Here is a 17,030-nt window from a genome sequence, read left to right on the forward strand (position 1 = left end):
GGTTCTTTTATTCATCAACTGCTGGCAAACAAAGACAAATGGCCCTGCGGCACAGTCTACCATCCCGCTCCTCATCCGCAGTTCAGCAGGCAACGGGGGAAAACAGACAACGGAAAACATCGCCAGTCAACTGGCATTTTTAAACACGCTCACTTACAACCAGCCTCTGAAATGTAACGAAGCATAATGTGTGTGCCTTCTTCATGAGCACTCTGGGAATGGTTAGGGGCAAGTTTGGGGTAAACTCATTTTAAATTCAGTCAATTCAGGAAATGACTTGACATTCAATTCCTGAGTTTAAATGGCACTGTAAATGGCACATTTTTAAATTCAAAGGCAGAATTTCAACCCATTTCCTGAATTGACTGCACTGAAAAGGAATCGGCCTACAATCCTTCTCCGGAAATGGACTGGTCAGAGTGTTTTAGCAGTTTTAGAATTCAAACAGTATTTCCACCCTAATATATTTAGTGCCAAGTGTTTTGTAAAAAGTTCTAGAATCACAGAGAGAGACTGACTGTGTAACTAAGTAACAAAGCCCTGAGGCTCTGCAGCACGGAGCGGAACCTTTAATCCAGGTTAATATTAACCCCAGAGTGGAGCGCTAAGGCTCGGCTGGAGGATGTGAGGAATGTGCCATGCCCCCCGGCTGTGCCAGGGGCCGAGCGGGCACAAGCGCCCACCCTCTGCGACCCTGCCTCCACGTGTCGGCGCGTCGCTGGTTTTGGCTGCCCCGTCCCTCCGGGAAGCCTTGACTGATGACACAGCAGAGGGGGCGGGGGGCGGGGGTGAACCACAATCTCCTCTCTGTGCCGTTAGGAAAACCGATCAATTGCGCTTTTTCTTCTTTGTTCTGCAGACACTTCCTCTGTCTTGTCCTGGCAGGTTTTTTGGTCTGTGGCCTCCTTGTTCTTGGCGAGTGAGTTTGGGAGCCGAGCCAGCTTCTCTCGCTCTCTCTGGGCGCGGGCTGACGAACGCACAGACAGCGCCCGTAACGCAGACGGGGCGGGAGCCTGGAGCCGCGCGGAAACGCCGCCCAGCGCTGACCTCGGGTGGCGGCAGAGAAGGCCTGGCCCGCACTCTCCCCGCTGCACGCCAAGTCACGTGACCGCAAGTTTTACGGTCTCCCCAGGCGACAGCGTGCTCAGCCTAAATGAAACCCCAAAGAAGGGGAGGACCGAAATCCCGTAAAAACACACGTAACTGTGGAAACAGACTCTCTTTACACAGCCGTCTGGTTTCCATCACGACGTGGCTAGTGGGCGGGGGTATGGCCGCGGCGCTGGGGAAAGAGGAGCGTGGGAGCTTGCAGCGCGCTGGGGTGAGAGGAAGAGCCCCGACCCACAGCACCCCCTCCTAAAATCTGTGAGCCGCAGACTGCCCCGAGGGGCTGGGGGCTGTGAGGGGGAGATGGGGGTATTTGACGACATTCAGAAAGCCAGGGTGCAGACGTTTTGATGTCACTTCGTATGTGTGCTGGCATGCAGGGATAGACTAACAGGAAAGGGACTGTGCAGAATGAGGCGGGAAACTCACGTGGCTCTGTACAAGTCGAAACGCCCCTTTTCCTGAATATGGAACATCAGATCTCCCCCATTGAGGTACTCCATCACAAAGAAAAGGTGTTCCTGCAGATACAGACAGCACTGTCACCACTTACCCACCGTAAGACACCTGCCGGAAACTGTGTCTGTGCGACACTTGCCCCTCTATACACCTCTGTGAGGAAAGTCAGCGGGCGGAGTTTACCTTGGTCTGGAATGTGGAGTACAGGTGTGTGAGGAAGGGGTTGTCCCAGGCCAGTGCCAGCACTCTCTTCTCCACCATGGTGCACTCTACGTCATCATCCATGAGAACCACATCCTTCTTCAGGGCCTTCACTGCAAAATACTCTCCCCGCCCCTTCAACTCCGCCAGCAGGACCTGAGACCATTACACACAGGATATAATGTTCATTATGCACAGTAGATTTTATTTGGCAGGCGCTGTTATCCAAAGTGACGTACAATAATGATGTAGCTAATGTGCAATGGACACATTCATATGAGCTGTGCTTGAAGGGCCAACTGTGGGACAGAGAGCAGAACAGCAGAATAAGGGGCGGGTACAATCACGGCTAAGACCTACCTTGCCGAAGCTGCCCTTTCCCAGAACCTTGTGGAAGACGAAGTTGTCCACGTTGATGCGGGTCTGGTGGGAGATGCGAGACACGGGCCGGGGAGCGCCGCCGTCCCACAGCTTCCCGTACGGACCGCCATCTGCTGAACACACAAGGGAGGACGCGCCAGATGGCCAGACACGTTACACCAGACCAGACGTCCACAGGCACAAACAATCCCTTTTTCCATTCGACTCCAAGTTCAGCCGGAATTTCTATCCTCATTATCACAGAGGCTTACCAGTGCCATCCAGTCCTGCCAGGCCTGGAGTCTTGAAGTCTTGGTAGATTCCAATGTCAGATAGGGAGCTGTCTGAATGCCTTGTGGATTTCTGTGGAAGTGTGGGAAGTAAATAATCAGGAAATGAGTCTGAAGTACTGTGTCAGCTATTCAAAATGATCCTCTCTGGGAAATAAAACTGCAGAACATTAACACATTCTGCATGGACGCATTCGCTAATGTTCTCCAGCTAAAAACAAATTCAGCACTGTTTAGATACGTAGGCCTATAAATCACAGAGTATGCGCAAGTGACAGAGAAATCACAGGACTGCACCACACAGGTGCAAGACATAGATACAAAATGAATAGACTGGTCAAGTAAAATAATCTGTAAAATCGGCTAGGCAGACATACTGGACGGCTGTATCTTAGAATGTGGATTTCACAAAGTATTAAAGAATTTCCAGATTTCTGAGTGGTCACAATGAGTCATATATGACCAGGAGTTTAAATGAATGTCAGAATGCTGTTTCCAATCTAATCACTCTGTATCTACGGTTGTGACATCGCACAGATTTTGGTTAGAGCACAGACATGAGGCCCCACCCACATGCTGTGGGTAGGAGTCCAAAGGTCAAAGCAAGACAGCAGAGAACCTGTAGTAAAGGTGAACACAAAGTGCTCTGATTAGAAGCCTTTCTGAAGCTGCACAGACCAGCGACACATTATGGGCTACCACAGGGCTACTCAGCACACTGCACAGCGTGCTGCACACGAACAGAGAAAGACCAGTCAGCTGATCTGAACAATCACGAGTCTTACCGTCGATACAGTGTGCTTCTACCCCATGCAATGGACATACAGGACAGCAGATACGGGAGAAAAGGTGAAAATGAATCATGCACACACATTTAAATGAAGAAATAAATGAATGTGGTGATTAGAAGGGGAAAACATAATTACTGTTAATGTTTTATTAGTGAAGATCACCAAACGTTAATTATACTACAAATTCATAGGCAAAAAAGCACGGGTTATATGGTGAAGACAGGGAAATCCAGAAATTAAAGTTTTCCCCACATATACTGTTCCAAATTCTATTAATTCAGAATCGAAAAAAATATAGTATCATTTTATAATCTAAATTTATTATTTTTGTACTATATTATGTCTGGCAAGCAGGATCCTAAATTTTGTCCATATTTTTATTTGAAAAATGTTTAAACCACAAATTAAATGCAAAAATAATATAATAATATTTTTTTTTAAAAACCTTTTCAGACATCCAGATTCAGACAGGTTAATAAAACAGTAATCTGGAAAATCAACTGCAAATCTGTAACTTCAAATCACATTGAAGATCAAATAAGCTGAAGTAAATAGGTTATGAAAAAGACATCAAAATGAGAAATAAAATGCTAAGTTATACACTCACTTATGTTCTTGTAACTAAAAATAAACCATTAAAGGCATACTATGCAGGATTTTCACTTAGAAAATATCACAAAACAACCATGCTCAGTCATTAATATGATGCACTGGGAATGACCCTTCTTTCTTTGTGGACTGTATCTAAAAAGCATGTGGCCAATAGAAGAAGAGGAGGAAACGTGTATGGATTACCTACAACAGTTGTGCGTTTTCAGCAGGGTTAGTGCTAGAGAGATAGAGTCGCCTTAATGGCTAATCTATCGCTAACCAACTGACAGGTCAGTGTTCAGTAACGTGAGGTAGCGAACTAAAGTTATGTTTGGCAATGTTAGTTGGCTGGCCATGATGGCCTGAGAATTTGCTGTGGGTCTACAAAGTAAGAACTTAAGGCTGGAGAATTTAAGATTACAATGAACTTCTCTTGGCTCACACGGGTAAGCCAACCATCGTGAGCTAGGTAATACAAATTTTGAGAATTCTAATATACAGTATATGTTATGTATTTTTTTCCAGACACGACTGCAGGTCGACTACTACACACAAACATCCGTGGTCAGAGAGCCACATTGCATTTTTCACTTAATTCATATCTTAGGTGTATAATTTTGGTATACTTGTGACATCCTGACTGGTATGAATGCAGCTAAAGAGACATTATTCCAGCAGTCTGTAATACGATGTTACAAATCTACTGACATACCGGCAAAATAGTCGTTTTTTTGGTGCATGAGCTTTGTCATCTTCGGGGTATATGTGGGGTTGAGAATAGAGGAGGAGACGTTTTTCAAGGTAACACAAGAGTGATGCAAGGAAAGAAATCCTGCATAGTATGCCTTTAACAAATACAGTACATTGACAATTGCCAGAAAAGAACAAGAGACCAGTAAACCAGACCTTTCCAGAGATTAATCCCACTTCCACCATCAGAACAAATGAAAACACAATAAAGAGACCACTTCAAAAACAAACATGTAATTAATGCTACTACCAAGACATCAAAAAACTATACTAAGCCACTCCTCATAGCAATCACGTTAATACTTTGAAGTTGCAGAGGTGATTGTGTCTAGTGATTAGGTGACGTTGATATCTGCCTATGTTTGATGTTGCTGACACTAATGAATTGAGCTTACCCACCATGCTGTACCGAAAGCAAATTCCACCGACCTCAGTCGTGTGGTCATTAAAAAATGATTGATTGATCATGTGATTGGATGATCACTGTTGATTGGCTGATTCTGGGCTAGGCTACTAAAGGGGTTGGGTAAATTCACTGGAAAGACTGGCTTACCAAAGGTAATCCAGTTTAGCTACTAAGTGCCACTTCAACCAAAAAAAGTATATTTTAGACAAGAGAGGCAATCCGGTGGGGAAATTAAAAAACTTGGAAACTTCAGAGTTGTGTCTGGGAAGGGGAAATCCCATGGACCCATCCTGCCGCCTCAGTAAATTGAACCCATCCACTACACCATACAACAACCATTTAGGATTGTTTTCACAGTGATGAATGATCAAAGGATGAGAATGTTCCAGTGAGTGAGACAGTCCCCAACAGCAGTTTAGAATAAGAAAAGCCTTCAGAGTTAGTAATATATTTCATCACTTGTATAGCTGTGGACACTGTGTGATTCTCCCCTGTGGGCATTTCCCTCACCTGGCTGACTTGGGTCAGGGCCTCCGCCAGCAGCTTCTGGTTGATCCCACACAGGTTAGCCACTTTGGTCTGGCACTTGTGATGGACGTTCATCGCACAGTCTGTGAGGAGGGAGGGAATCAGGATAAAGGTCACAGTGAGTGGGGATTGAGAGAAAGATAGAGAGAGGGATCAAAGAGGAATCAGGATGAGGAACACAGTGAGCAGGGGAGGGAGAGGGCGTGAGAGAGAGATAGAGAGAGAGAGAGAGAGAGAGAGAGAGAGAGAGAGAAAATCAGGATGAGGAGCACAGTCTGAGGAGAGAGTCACTGCAGTGACGCAGCAAGCACTGTGTCATGGTGAGTATCCACACGGCTCAGCCTTACCTTCACACTTGAGGCCTTGCTTGACCAGGCCCCACAGCAGACTGCCACAGTGGTCGCAGAAGGTGGGGCTCATGTAGTTGTTGGTCTTGAAGCGGTGCGGCATGTCGATCTTGAAACGCTCCTTCTGGAACTGCGGACACACGAGGGGCATGTCAGCCCAAACGGGCTCCACCTGCACCTGTCTGTGCCATCTCTCCATGCGCCGCTGCGGCCTCATAGCCTTCTGCTGCCAGACTCCCAGCATGCACCTCAGTCACCTGCTGCTTAACCCTCTGCTACCTGAACTTATGCCAGCAACCAAATCACTGCTCACTGTAGAAGTTTCCTAATACCAGTGCCCAGGGTGGTAAGACTTCACCTAGATGAACTTAACCCTTCAGCAACTGTGGTAGCTTCTGTAGGCTATGTCTTACTGCTGCTTAATAGCCCTATCCTAAAAGGTGGAGAGGTTTTCACTACCACTGCCAGGGCAGCTTACTTCTGCTTTCATATAGCACTGCAGGGGGGTTTTAAGCTGTGTTACATTGGTCAGAACACACCTCTGACCCTGCCCTTAAAGCAGACCCTTCACTGAAGTGGAATTTTACATCCTGTGTGAAGGTACATTTATGCAGAGGGCAGCGACCTGCTTTAAGGATCCAGGAAAGGGGTTCTTTGAAATTCTCATCTGATACCAGCATTGAGCCAACCCTTGTCGTCCTCTCTCTATTGGGGGAGTTTCGGCTCTCTGATTGGTTGGTGGGGGTGAGTGCACTTTGTGCCTTGACCGTCCCCATGCTGAGAGACCCTAATGACATCACTGCTATCAAGTCCTCTGTTAACCTGAAAATGCTCCTCACACCCTTTAATCAATTCAATGATTGAATATTCATATAGTACGCCTCATTCACAGGAAAGCTTCCATAGAAATTTTCATTTACCTCATTTTGCAAGAAAAAACAGATTTTTTTCAGATTTAAATATTTAGATCTCTAAATTAGAAAAATGCAGTAGGTAAATCTTGTAGGTAAATTTAACGATTTTACTAAATGTTTATCAAAACATGTTTACTTTCAGTTTATACATTTTTTGGAAAAATGGGTCTACCCCCTATCAAAAAAATGGTGGCAAGTAATGCATTTCACTATATACAGAACAATTAAGAGCAGCACCAAAGCCACAGCTCAAGACTCTGATAAATCTGCAGACTTACCACGGTGTCGCGGCTGTTGGCCGCCGTGCCTGTACATCTCCCAATGATTTTGTCGATGCACTTTTTATGGATAGCAGCATTACATTCTACGAGGAAAGAAACTATTTTAATGAATGTTGCTCACAGGAGCATCTGAGATGTCCCAGTTACGGTTTCAACAAGTGCACACTAAAACCTATATTCTACTCAATTCTATTCCAGAACAGAACTGTATAGCGAGTAGTTGCATGGTACGGTGGAAACTTACGTCTGCACTTGTAGCCTTGCTTATTAAGCCCCCTGTAGAGGAAGAGAAACAGGATGAACTGTCAGGGAATTTGCTCTGTATGCGAATAGCCAACCTAAATTACTGGAGGCAACAGAGCTTCAGTCAGGAGTGGATGATGAGCTGACCTCATCACAGGCATATAACCCTGGCTGGAACACACTATTCAACACCGAGGGATGGAGTTCCTCTCCCTCCCTTCACGCAGACAGAGATCGCCTCAGTGGGAGCAGTGCATTGGCAATAGTTCAGGTGATGTTCCCCCCTTCACTTTAAAGCACTTTCAAACTGTGAAAGGTGATACATAAAGGACACCTCTATTTTGTTATTATACATACACAGTAAAGTTGTTTTGGAGTTATGCTAGGTTGGTCAAACAGAGACGGGGAACAGTCTCACTCACGCACATGCGCACGCGCACACACAAAGGTAGTAATATAAGGCAATATAAGAAACTGACTCCACCGCAAACTATCCGCAGACACTGGCAGCTCATAAACAGCTACATTCCTGGTACATTACTCTGCACGAGACATGCACTGGGCCCTGTGCACGCAGTGGCAGAAGGCTGAGTGGCCTGGCAACACTCACCATGGCAATAGCACGCTATGCTGTGCTAATACCCCTTTCACCTGACTGAGCTAACAACCTTCAAGACTGGCTTACTCTCCCATTAAAAAGCTAATCCATCTAGACTGGGCAAAAGCCGGGGGAAAAAATTCACATTACTTTACATTATACAAACAAGAGTGTTACAGAAGGCACTTCTCAGACCTGTTGATTAAGAGAGAGAAAAACAGCAGGCAGGAAAGGGTCGGCCCTGTTTCTTGTGCTGACTGTGCAGAAAGGCCAGAGGAATGGCTGTGTTTTTCCATCAGGCCACAGAGCCAAGAGGATCTAAGCCTGCACAGACTCTCTCACATGCAGGGGAATGGACTTCACTCCACAGAGTCAATATTCAACACAATCCAGCACTGTCTCCCAACTGTACCCTTTACCGGCATGAGAATACATGATGCCTAAAATGTTTTCTTTAAAAGGTATAAAAGCCCAGTTGATAGCAACAGACAAAATAACAACAAACTAAATGGCAACAAAAGTTGAAAAACGATAAAACTGAGATTATGTCAATGTTTTATGTCAGTTCAAGGCATATAGAGAATGTAATCAATAGAATCCTAACACTTTCTCTCTCACACAATCTCTTACACTCTGTCTCTCTCTCTCATCCTGAGAATTATCTCAGCTTACAACACACATTTGAGCAGATATGTGATTTACCCACAGAAATGCACAAGCAAAGATAACGTGGAAATGCAACATTCATTCTACAATGAATTCTTCATTTCTTCCCCCTTTCTTTTTAACCTACTGAAGCTATTAAGCAGTGTTGGGGAGTAGTTTGTAAGTACATGTAGTTACACTAGTAGTTGAATTACATTTTGCAGCTGTTCTCAGTCAGTTTTATGACAGTTAGGGACATAGATGGTATGTCGTTATCAATAGAATGCTAACGCTTTCTCACACAATCTCATTCACTTCCTCCTTCTCTCATTCACTTCCTCCCTCTCTCATCCGCTCCCTCCCCAGTTCTCACCAGACGAACTCCCGGCACACGGAGCAGAAGGTGGGCTGTCTGAAGAAGGTGGCGGTGAACTCGTGGTTCTTGATGAAGTGGATCTTGGCCTGCTTGATGGCCCCTCTCCGGCGGTTGAGTGTCAGGGCTCCTTCCTCCTCCTTCACAGACTGCTTACACTCTGAGGACAGAGCAGAGGCGGTCACGCCGTCTGTGCGGCCGTACCTGGAAGGGCCTTCAATACGCTGCCTTAGCTCTACTGCAGGGAAGGAGATACAAGTGTGGCCGCTTATGTATTCTGCCGAATTGGCTAAAGTTCATGAAATTAACGAGGGTTGATTTTTGCATGGAATTTCTTTACCTCAAAAGAGCAGGCATAAATCAAGGCGCAAGACTGAGACTGCGTATGCATCAACATACCCTTGTCAGGCTGCAATTTGCGCTGCGAGTTTTATGTATGTAAGTCTGGCCCAGAGTTGCCACAAGGTTTCACTGTTGCTGTGGTCTTTGTCTCTATGCTATTGTTGCTAACCAGGCTCAGTGTTTGACAGAGGTTGACTGCGTCCATTCTGCCCCAGACAGAAACACACAGGAGGAGGACTCCTGAGGGTGTTGAGACTCGCTCTCCTAACCTCTGCCTGGACTGGACTGCTTTTTAGGAAACCAGGGAGTTCATGGAGAGGGCCCTGCCCCCTCCTCTCACCAAGCCACGCCCATAGGCTTCAGCGCATGCCCAGATGTCTGTCTCAGTCCTGGCAGAATGATTTGTTTTTGGTTCAAAGAGGACCCGGTCAGGCATAAAGACGCTGTGCTGTGGGTTCTCCATCTCTATCACTGTCTTTCTCTCTCTATCCCCATTTGTCTTTTTCTCTCTTGATCTCTTCTTCCCCTTCCTTCTCTTGCACATTACATACATTTCCTGCTGTCAAAGTGACTTCCTGTTCTCCTACAACTCACACCAGCAATGGTCATACTTGCACATAGTCTGGATAGATCACTGTTTGGCTTATCTTATTTTCACTTCAAAAACCACAGACAAACAGAGCGCAGGCCATATGGGGAGATAGGAGAGAGAAAGCAAGATCAAAGAAGAAAAGTAAAACAGATCCAAGTAAGCTGGGTGGGACAGAATGGGTCAAAGAAGGATAAAGGACAAATTGCAGGCTGTTGAACTATGGTCTTTAGTGCAAATAGCTTGTAGCCCTGGGGGTGGGGATCATTTAAGGTGGCAAAGTGGAACGGCAGGGGTTACAATCATACAGATCCACACAATATGGGCCCCATTTAATCTGCTCACTTTCATTTGCAAGTCAAAAATACAGAAGTAGTTTATTCAGTATTGAATCCTGAACATTATCTCAGCTTACCATTTGATCAGATGTCACAAGACAGCTTTCTCACAGAAATGCACACAGTGGAAATGCAAGATTCATTTTTACAATTGTTTACAGTGCCTTTCCCCTTTATTTCTAACCTATTAAGCCACTTAAATTTTGACCAATGTATTTTGAGCAGCTGTGAAAATCAGTTAATTGATTGTCACTGTGCTGTAAACATTTCTAAAACAACTGTGCCTTGTTATGCATGATCATTCATTTCAATGTCATGTCAATGTCAATGCTTAAAGGAAACATTTTCAGTTTCACTTGTTTTCCTGAGAACAGGCACAAGTGTGAATTCAATTAGCCAAGAAATGAGTATCGGTTATAACTGACTGCCATGCATAAACTCAAACACATGATTAAAAGGGTAAACAGTGAAACAGTGAGTCATCATCTCTCCACCGGAACAAATAAAGGCTTTGTTTCATGGATCAACGGCAACCTATTGTTCACAACAGTGGAGTTGAGAGACAAGGCACCCAGGTTTTCTATAGGGTTAAGAAGAGCCAGCTGTAACACACACACACACACACAAACAAAAACACACGTAAAGTCTTTCAACGTAGTGGGATTTGGCTAAATTGTCTCCAGATCCAGGGAGAGCCACACTGTGCACTAGTATTAAATATCAAGTTCAGGCCGGGTTACATTCCAGCAGAGCTGGTAGATCCTGTCTGTGGCCAGCTCTGCTTACACAGGCAGTAGAGCTCACTCTGTAACGTGGCGGGGCCTAGTTTCAGAGATACTCCCTGCCCAAGGCCTTGTTTTTTCACGCTTCGCCTTTTTTAATCATATAAAAATGATGCTGCTGTAAATACCTTTACATTATTGCTTGATCAGTTCGTTTCCTGAATCACACAGGCAAGCAGGGGTTTACAGTTGCAGACCTGCCTCTAAACACCTGCTTCACAGGCAAGACAGTCGGGGAGAAATTATTTTTTGAGGATAAATGAATTCATTACAACTAAAATAAGAAAATGTAACTACGGAATGTAACCCACTGTCGCGGGCACACACTGTAGGGGCCTGTCTTTATGGTCTTCTCCTAATGTAGCCACCTCGGAGGAGCACGTAAGACACTAATGCGGCTGTTTGTTCAGGTAATAAAGTTACGTGTGGAAAAAGGGCGAGTTACTTCTCACTCACCAGAGTCTGCGTCTTCCAAAAAGAACTGCACCGCCATCATCACCTTGCCCGAGGGCTGCAGGTCCATCTGAAAGCATACAGCCTACATGTTACTCGCGTAGGCACACAGACGCATTCCCGTGGGAGAGATCCTGGTTGGCACACTCAGAGCAGCGCCTGCCGCCGTCTCGCTTTCTCACCCAGAACTCGGCGTGGCCGTTGCCTTTCTTGCAGCGCTCGGCCAGCACGGACACGCCCACGGTGACCTCGGACAGGGGCTCCTCGGCCGTCTTCATCAGGATCACCTGCAGGACACGCCCCTCGTAGATGTGGGCGTCGAAGCTGGACTTCCAGGCCGGGTACATGGTGGGTTTCCTCTGGACCAGAGTCTTCCCGCGGGCTGAGGAGACACGCCATGAGAAACCGAGACGGTCTGGACACAGAGCCATACTGCTGCAGGACATCATGAAAGACTGAGCTCTACTGCAAGCATCAGCATTGTGTGTGTGTGTGTGTGTGAGTGACTGAGAGAGAGCGAGTGAGCGAGAGAATGTGAGTGTGTGTGCAATTGTGTGTGTATTTGAGAGAGAGTGAGATTGTGAGTGAATGAGTGAGTGAGAGTGAGTGAGAAAAAGAGAGAGACTGAGCGAGTAAGAGAAAGACAGTGAGTGAGAGACTGAATGAGTGAGTGAGTAAGTGAGAGAACGGGAGAGAGAGTGAGTGATTGTGCGCGTGCACATCTGAGATGTGTGAGAGAAGGCTGTGTGACGGGTGGAGCTGACGGGACCCTAACCAGTGCTGAGGGACTCCTTCATCTTGATGGCGCAGAAGGGCGGGTCCGACAGCGGGGGCAGGGAGCCCAGATCAAAGGAATTGAAGGCGATTCGCAGGAAGGGAGCCATGGTGATCTGTCATCCAGCCTCCTGCAAAATAACACAACACGATGTGTCAACACAGCACTCAGAAGGCCAACCTAGTAAGTAAACTGGTGTGGTACAAACAGGAATCAAACTGAACACATCAGCAACCGTACATCAAAACTCCCAAAAAGGAATTAGGCAATTACGTCAGATTCTGAGTAATACATCAGGATGTCTTTTGGTCCCAGAAACACTGAAAATCAGAAGTCACTGCTGTAGTTGTGGAGGTGACCACACCAAAAGCAGGAAGTTTCCCCAACTGGAACACCTAGGGCACCTGAGCACACAATAAGGCTGACAAACAATCTAAAACAAAGGACACGCAAACACGGACACCACTGCTCAGATCAACGTGCCCACATCAACACATAGTTTACATGTAAAAGCTCAGGCACTCATTTGAAACACTACAGATACTGGGGTTTAGACTGTCTAGAGTTTGAATCCCAACTGCCTGTGGATATGCATATTATGTGCTATAATATTTTCATGGCATACTTTAAATGTATTTCAGACATACAGAACCAGTGACATGGCATTTTCTTCTTTTTTGATTCTGAAGGCAACAGTTAATTTACAGTATCCACTGTCCCCTTGCTGTATATTCCATGGTATTCATTTTACAGCAGCACGCACAAACACACACACGCACGCACGCACGCACGCACGCACACACGCACGCACGCACGGTTGAGCAGGGGCCCAGGAAGGCTTCAGCAGAGTTACTGTAAGCTCTGGGGCTCCGTCCAGCAGGCAGGAGCTAGGTGAAAGAAGCAGAGCTCCACAGCCCCCCCCCCCCCCCACAAACCCCCCTACAGCCAACCACAGTGGGGCCCCACAAACAAGCACCTCTTTCAGCTCTACAGGCTCAGGCCAAGACTCAATCTGGGCCTCAACTTCCTACAAATAACTCACTATAAAACCTCCTCCAGCTGCTTTTCACTACAGGAGAGCCTCAGGTCCCAACACACAATGGGAGCACTTCACTGATGTGAAGATTCAGAGGCAGCCTTTCGGTCCAAGGTGGCAGAGAGTGCAGGTTGTAGTTCAGACGCTTGTAGTTCTGCAGCAGCATGTGCTGCTTCACACAGAGGGCGGGGCCCCTACTCACACACACGGGCTTGTGGGACCGGCTGGATGGGCTCTAGTGCAGATACCTGAGTCATACTGCGTAAGTGCTAGGTGACAGAGTCAGGTGCGAGCCCTGAACGTTAATCACCCGGTTAATGACGACCGACTGAAATATGCACCGAACAGCCGTTTTCCATCCGGAAAAGCGTGTGGCACGAAGGACTCGCATACGTGTCCGATCTGCCAATTTGTTTTCAACAGCCTCATTTTACACCCAAATTTCTCAACCCAGCCCAAAACACAAAAAATGCAAAACATCCTCGGAGAGGAAAGGTGCTGTATCAATTTAGAAACCTGTCACAGCACAGACAGCAGAGGCTCCTTAACCCTTTGAATTAACGCAGATTTTATGACCTACTAGTACTACTCGTATGGCTACTGTAATTATAATATATAATTATAATAATAATAATTATAATAATTATAATAATAATTATTATTATTATTATTATTAATCATAATCATATAATAAACATTTTCTAACAATTCAATTTCAATTGTTTATATTAAAAATTGTGTACCATTGCTTACCCAAGTTAACGATAAATAGAGAAGATAGACAGCTAATTTAAAAGCCCTATATTTATAAAACCTTGAACTAAGCCAAGGACATGTGAAAGAAAAAAATACTATGGCCATACAACAATGAATGAGACAAAACTGCAAAACCAACCAAAGGTTAACTAATGGTTCATCAAAACAACCTCTAGTTTTTCAACAGGAAAATGTTTGGTGTAGGCTATATCTGCCCACATCAGGACACAGATTTTTTGACATAAGCTGTAAATAAGAAGACCAGGCAGACCAGATGGTCATCGATCGACTCATGAGGCTACAGAATGAATTCCAGAACTTTTTGGAATCCGACATTTTGGAGGGAAACGCTACTGCTGAAGCCGCGTTGCAGGCTGCGTGTCAAAAGCAGCTGGCCAACCATGCCTGTTCCCTGCAGCACCGCGGATACTGGAAGCGTGCTCTGTGCTGGAGGGCAAGCAAATGGACAATCAACCTTGACCTTAACAAGAGCCATTCATGCTGAGAGCAGCCTGTCTACCCCTACAGGGTGCAACAGCAGAATCCACTTGGTTATTCATTTGGAGTTCGTGCACCTGCGGGAGAGTGCACAGAGACTAAATATTTGTGCAACAACAACAGCTTTATTTCCGTGAGTCCGAACATTACAATACCGAATAACAGTGCATACCATCCTGTGTCTTGTTAATAGTAAACACAGGTACTATTTTTTAAACACTGGACAGAGGCCCTTGTGCATAATATGAGTCTTTAAGAGTTTAAGAGGACACAAGCAAATATTTGGGCTCTGGTGGCCTTCCACAAGCACCGATTTGGTTTGCAGCAGCAATGTTGTAGGCTGGAACTTTGGCTCTATTCTGTTTGCTTAAGTTGAGTCTGAGCCGCAGGAAACCTGACACCGGGCTCCTGGGCCTGCGATCTGATTGGCCAGGCTGGAGCGCCACAGAGGCGCACGTTCGCAGGTGAGGCGGGGTAGGCGGCCTGGTTAACACATGCTCGCTGTGTGCTAGACAGACGCAGGGAAATGCCTAGAAAATCACAGAAGCTGACTCACTGACTGCCACAGACAGGGAGACTCCCATCTCCATCTCCATCTCGCAATCTCTAACCGCACAGACGCTTCTCTGTATGCAGGCGCACAACGTCTCGCTCCATTTCCTTCTGTCACAAGTACACAAAAGTTTGCAAATGCACAAACACGATCACACACACAGTCTGTGTTTAGAGTTAACACATGCTGAGCTCCACACATCACCCTCTACAACACATCCTATTCAAGGGGAGAACCAACTCCAGGGAACTGTGTGGAGAAAAACTCCAAAAGCCCTTGAAGCAAGAACACCTGCCTCTACATCAACCATAACCACTCCAATAATTCCAACCTGCATATCCACAATCCCCATCACCCCAGCTACATCTCCCACCACCCCCACCAGAATAGCCCTGCCTCTGTCCCGCAATGATCTCAGCCTTCTTAACTTCCCTCTGCACCACCCAGCCCATGAGTTCTTCTACACAGAAAAACAGAGAAACGGTTCCTCTGGAGAGTGGAAAAAGTGAGCACAGCCAGTCAGAGAGGGTGTGAGGGGAGACAATTAGGAGCTTGTACCACAGACGGGGGACACAGACAGAGTGCGAGCACACACACACACACACTCACGCACACAGGCAACCGCACACGCGCGCGCACACACACACACACACTCACGCACACAGGCAACCGCACGCGCGCGCGCACACACACACACACGCATACACACATATGTAAGAGCATGCACATACAAACAGATTCACTCACACGTACGTACTCAGAATTATATAAGCATGCGCATAGACAGGCAAGCACACATTCATATTGGTGGAAAAACGACTTTGAGGACAAAAACTGGGGATTCCAGTTGACTTTCCTGAAACCCCCCTGGCAAGCGAGCAGGGTTAGGCTTAGACTGTAAGGTACCCGACACAGTTTGACTGACCGGGCTGTCTACTCCTGTCTGATCAGCACATTACAGCACTGCTGCCGAAACGTACAATCCACCACTGCATTTAAGATCAAAAAGTACTGATGAAACTGATTTATTTAATATGCTCCAAGAAAATGAATCAATCATCAATAAAAAGCAGGCCTTGCACATACAGTATTTTGTACATACTGTACAAACTTCATTAAACAACATTCTTATCTGGTTTCACAAAAGTAGAGCTTGATAGTAATAGTGTATGCATATATACAGCAAGTACAGTGAGAACAATACACCCGAGAGAATGACCTTCACTGGAAGGTTAATGAAGGTCAATAGTTGGAAAAAGTCAACATTCGCCGCTACAAGGGTCATGGACTTGGTGTGTGCTTGGCATGTTAAACAAAGCAGTTTGTCTGGGGGTCATGGGTTCATTACCATGTTCCTACTCAGGTGTTCCAGAAAAAATCACTCCAAGCAATGGTTACACATCTGCGTTAAATTATAACTGAAAGGTCAACGAGGGATTCTTTTTTTAGGGAAGGGTTCTGGGTGCCTGTTAAAAGCCAGGGTGCTGGCTGGTGATGGGGGGATGAAGAGAGAGGGCTGAGAAAGGGAAAGGTGATCCTGCAGGTGTCTGTGGCGATGCGGAGCTCGGGCCGGTCAAGCGAAAGCCGTGCCCCAGATTCTGCGATTAGCGGAGCGCTGCCTGTGAGCGAGGAACCTTGACCCACTTCCTCAGCGCATTCCAAAGCACCGCACAACTGCACCGGAGGCAGCACAGCGTTGAGCTGCGGATACCAGCACCACACAACCACCGAGGCAGCACAGCACGCACACGCCACACACCACACCACCACACACACACACACGCACACGCATGCACACACACCACACGCACGACCACACGCACACACACACACACACAACTCACACGCAGCACACGCACGCACACACACACACGCACGCACGCTCACACACGCACACGCACGCACACACGCACGCTCACACACACACACTCACACGCATGCACACACACACACACACTAGCACACGCACACACACACAACCATCACACACCGCACGCACGCACACACATGTACGCACGCACGCA

General features: G+C 46.4%; 1 protein-coding gene and 1 long non-coding RNA gene across 6 annotated transcripts in view; one reads left to right on the forward strand and one right to left on the reverse strand.

Annotated features, from left to right (window-relative positions):
- Positions 1–17,030, reverse strand: part of LOC135234267 (protein kinase C delta type-like) — a 30,130-nt gene that overhangs the window by 4,508 nt on the left and 8,592 nt on the right. For 2 of the 5 annotated variants that reach the window (XM_064298697.1, XM_064298698.1), the window contains exons 2-14: positions 12,164–12,293; positions 11,571–11,770; positions 11,392–11,458; positions 8,885–9,044; positions 7,270–7,301; positions 7,023–7,108; positions 5,831–5,960; positions 5,466–5,566; positions 3,203–3,220; positions 2,400–2,490; positions 2,128–2,261; positions 1,750–1,923; positions 1,537–1,628 (exon numbers count right to left, since the gene is read on the reverse strand). In XM_064298697.1, coding sequence (XP_064154767.1) covers positions 1,537–1,628; positions 1,750–1,923; positions 2,128–2,261; positions 2,400–2,490; positions 3,203–3,220; positions 5,466–5,566; positions 5,831–5,960; positions 7,023–7,108; positions 7,270–7,301; positions 8,885–9,044; positions 11,392–11,458; positions 11,571–11,770; positions 12,164–12,272 — 1,394 coding nt within the window. In that variant the 5' untranslated portion in view covers positions 12,273–12,293. The remainder of the gene's footprint in view (positions 1–1,536; positions 1,629–1,749; positions 1,924–2,127; positions 2,262–2,399; positions 2,491–3,202; positions 3,221–5,465; positions 5,567–5,830; positions 5,961–7,022; positions 7,109–7,269; positions 7,302–8,884; positions 9,045–11,391; positions 11,459–11,570; positions 11,771–12,163; positions 12,294–17,030) is intronic. The other 3 variants (XM_064298699.1, XM_064298701.1, XM_064298700.1) reach the window with 3 other exon arrangements.
- LOC135234268 (uncharacterized) lies at positions 3,045–10,625 on the forward strand. Its single transcript, XR_010324059.1, has 2 exons — positions 3,045–3,266; positions 8,878–10,625. It is a non-coding gene; the product is annotated as an uncharacterized LOC135234268 (long non-coding RNA).

This window comes from Anguilla rostrata, chromosome 11 (assembly GCF_018555375.3).
Source record: "Anguilla rostrata isolate EN2019 chromosome 11, ASM1855537v3, whole genome shotgun sequence".
Taxonomy (NCBI): Eukaryota; Metazoa; Chordata; class Actinopteri; order Anguilliformes; family Anguillidae; genus Anguilla; species Anguilla rostrata.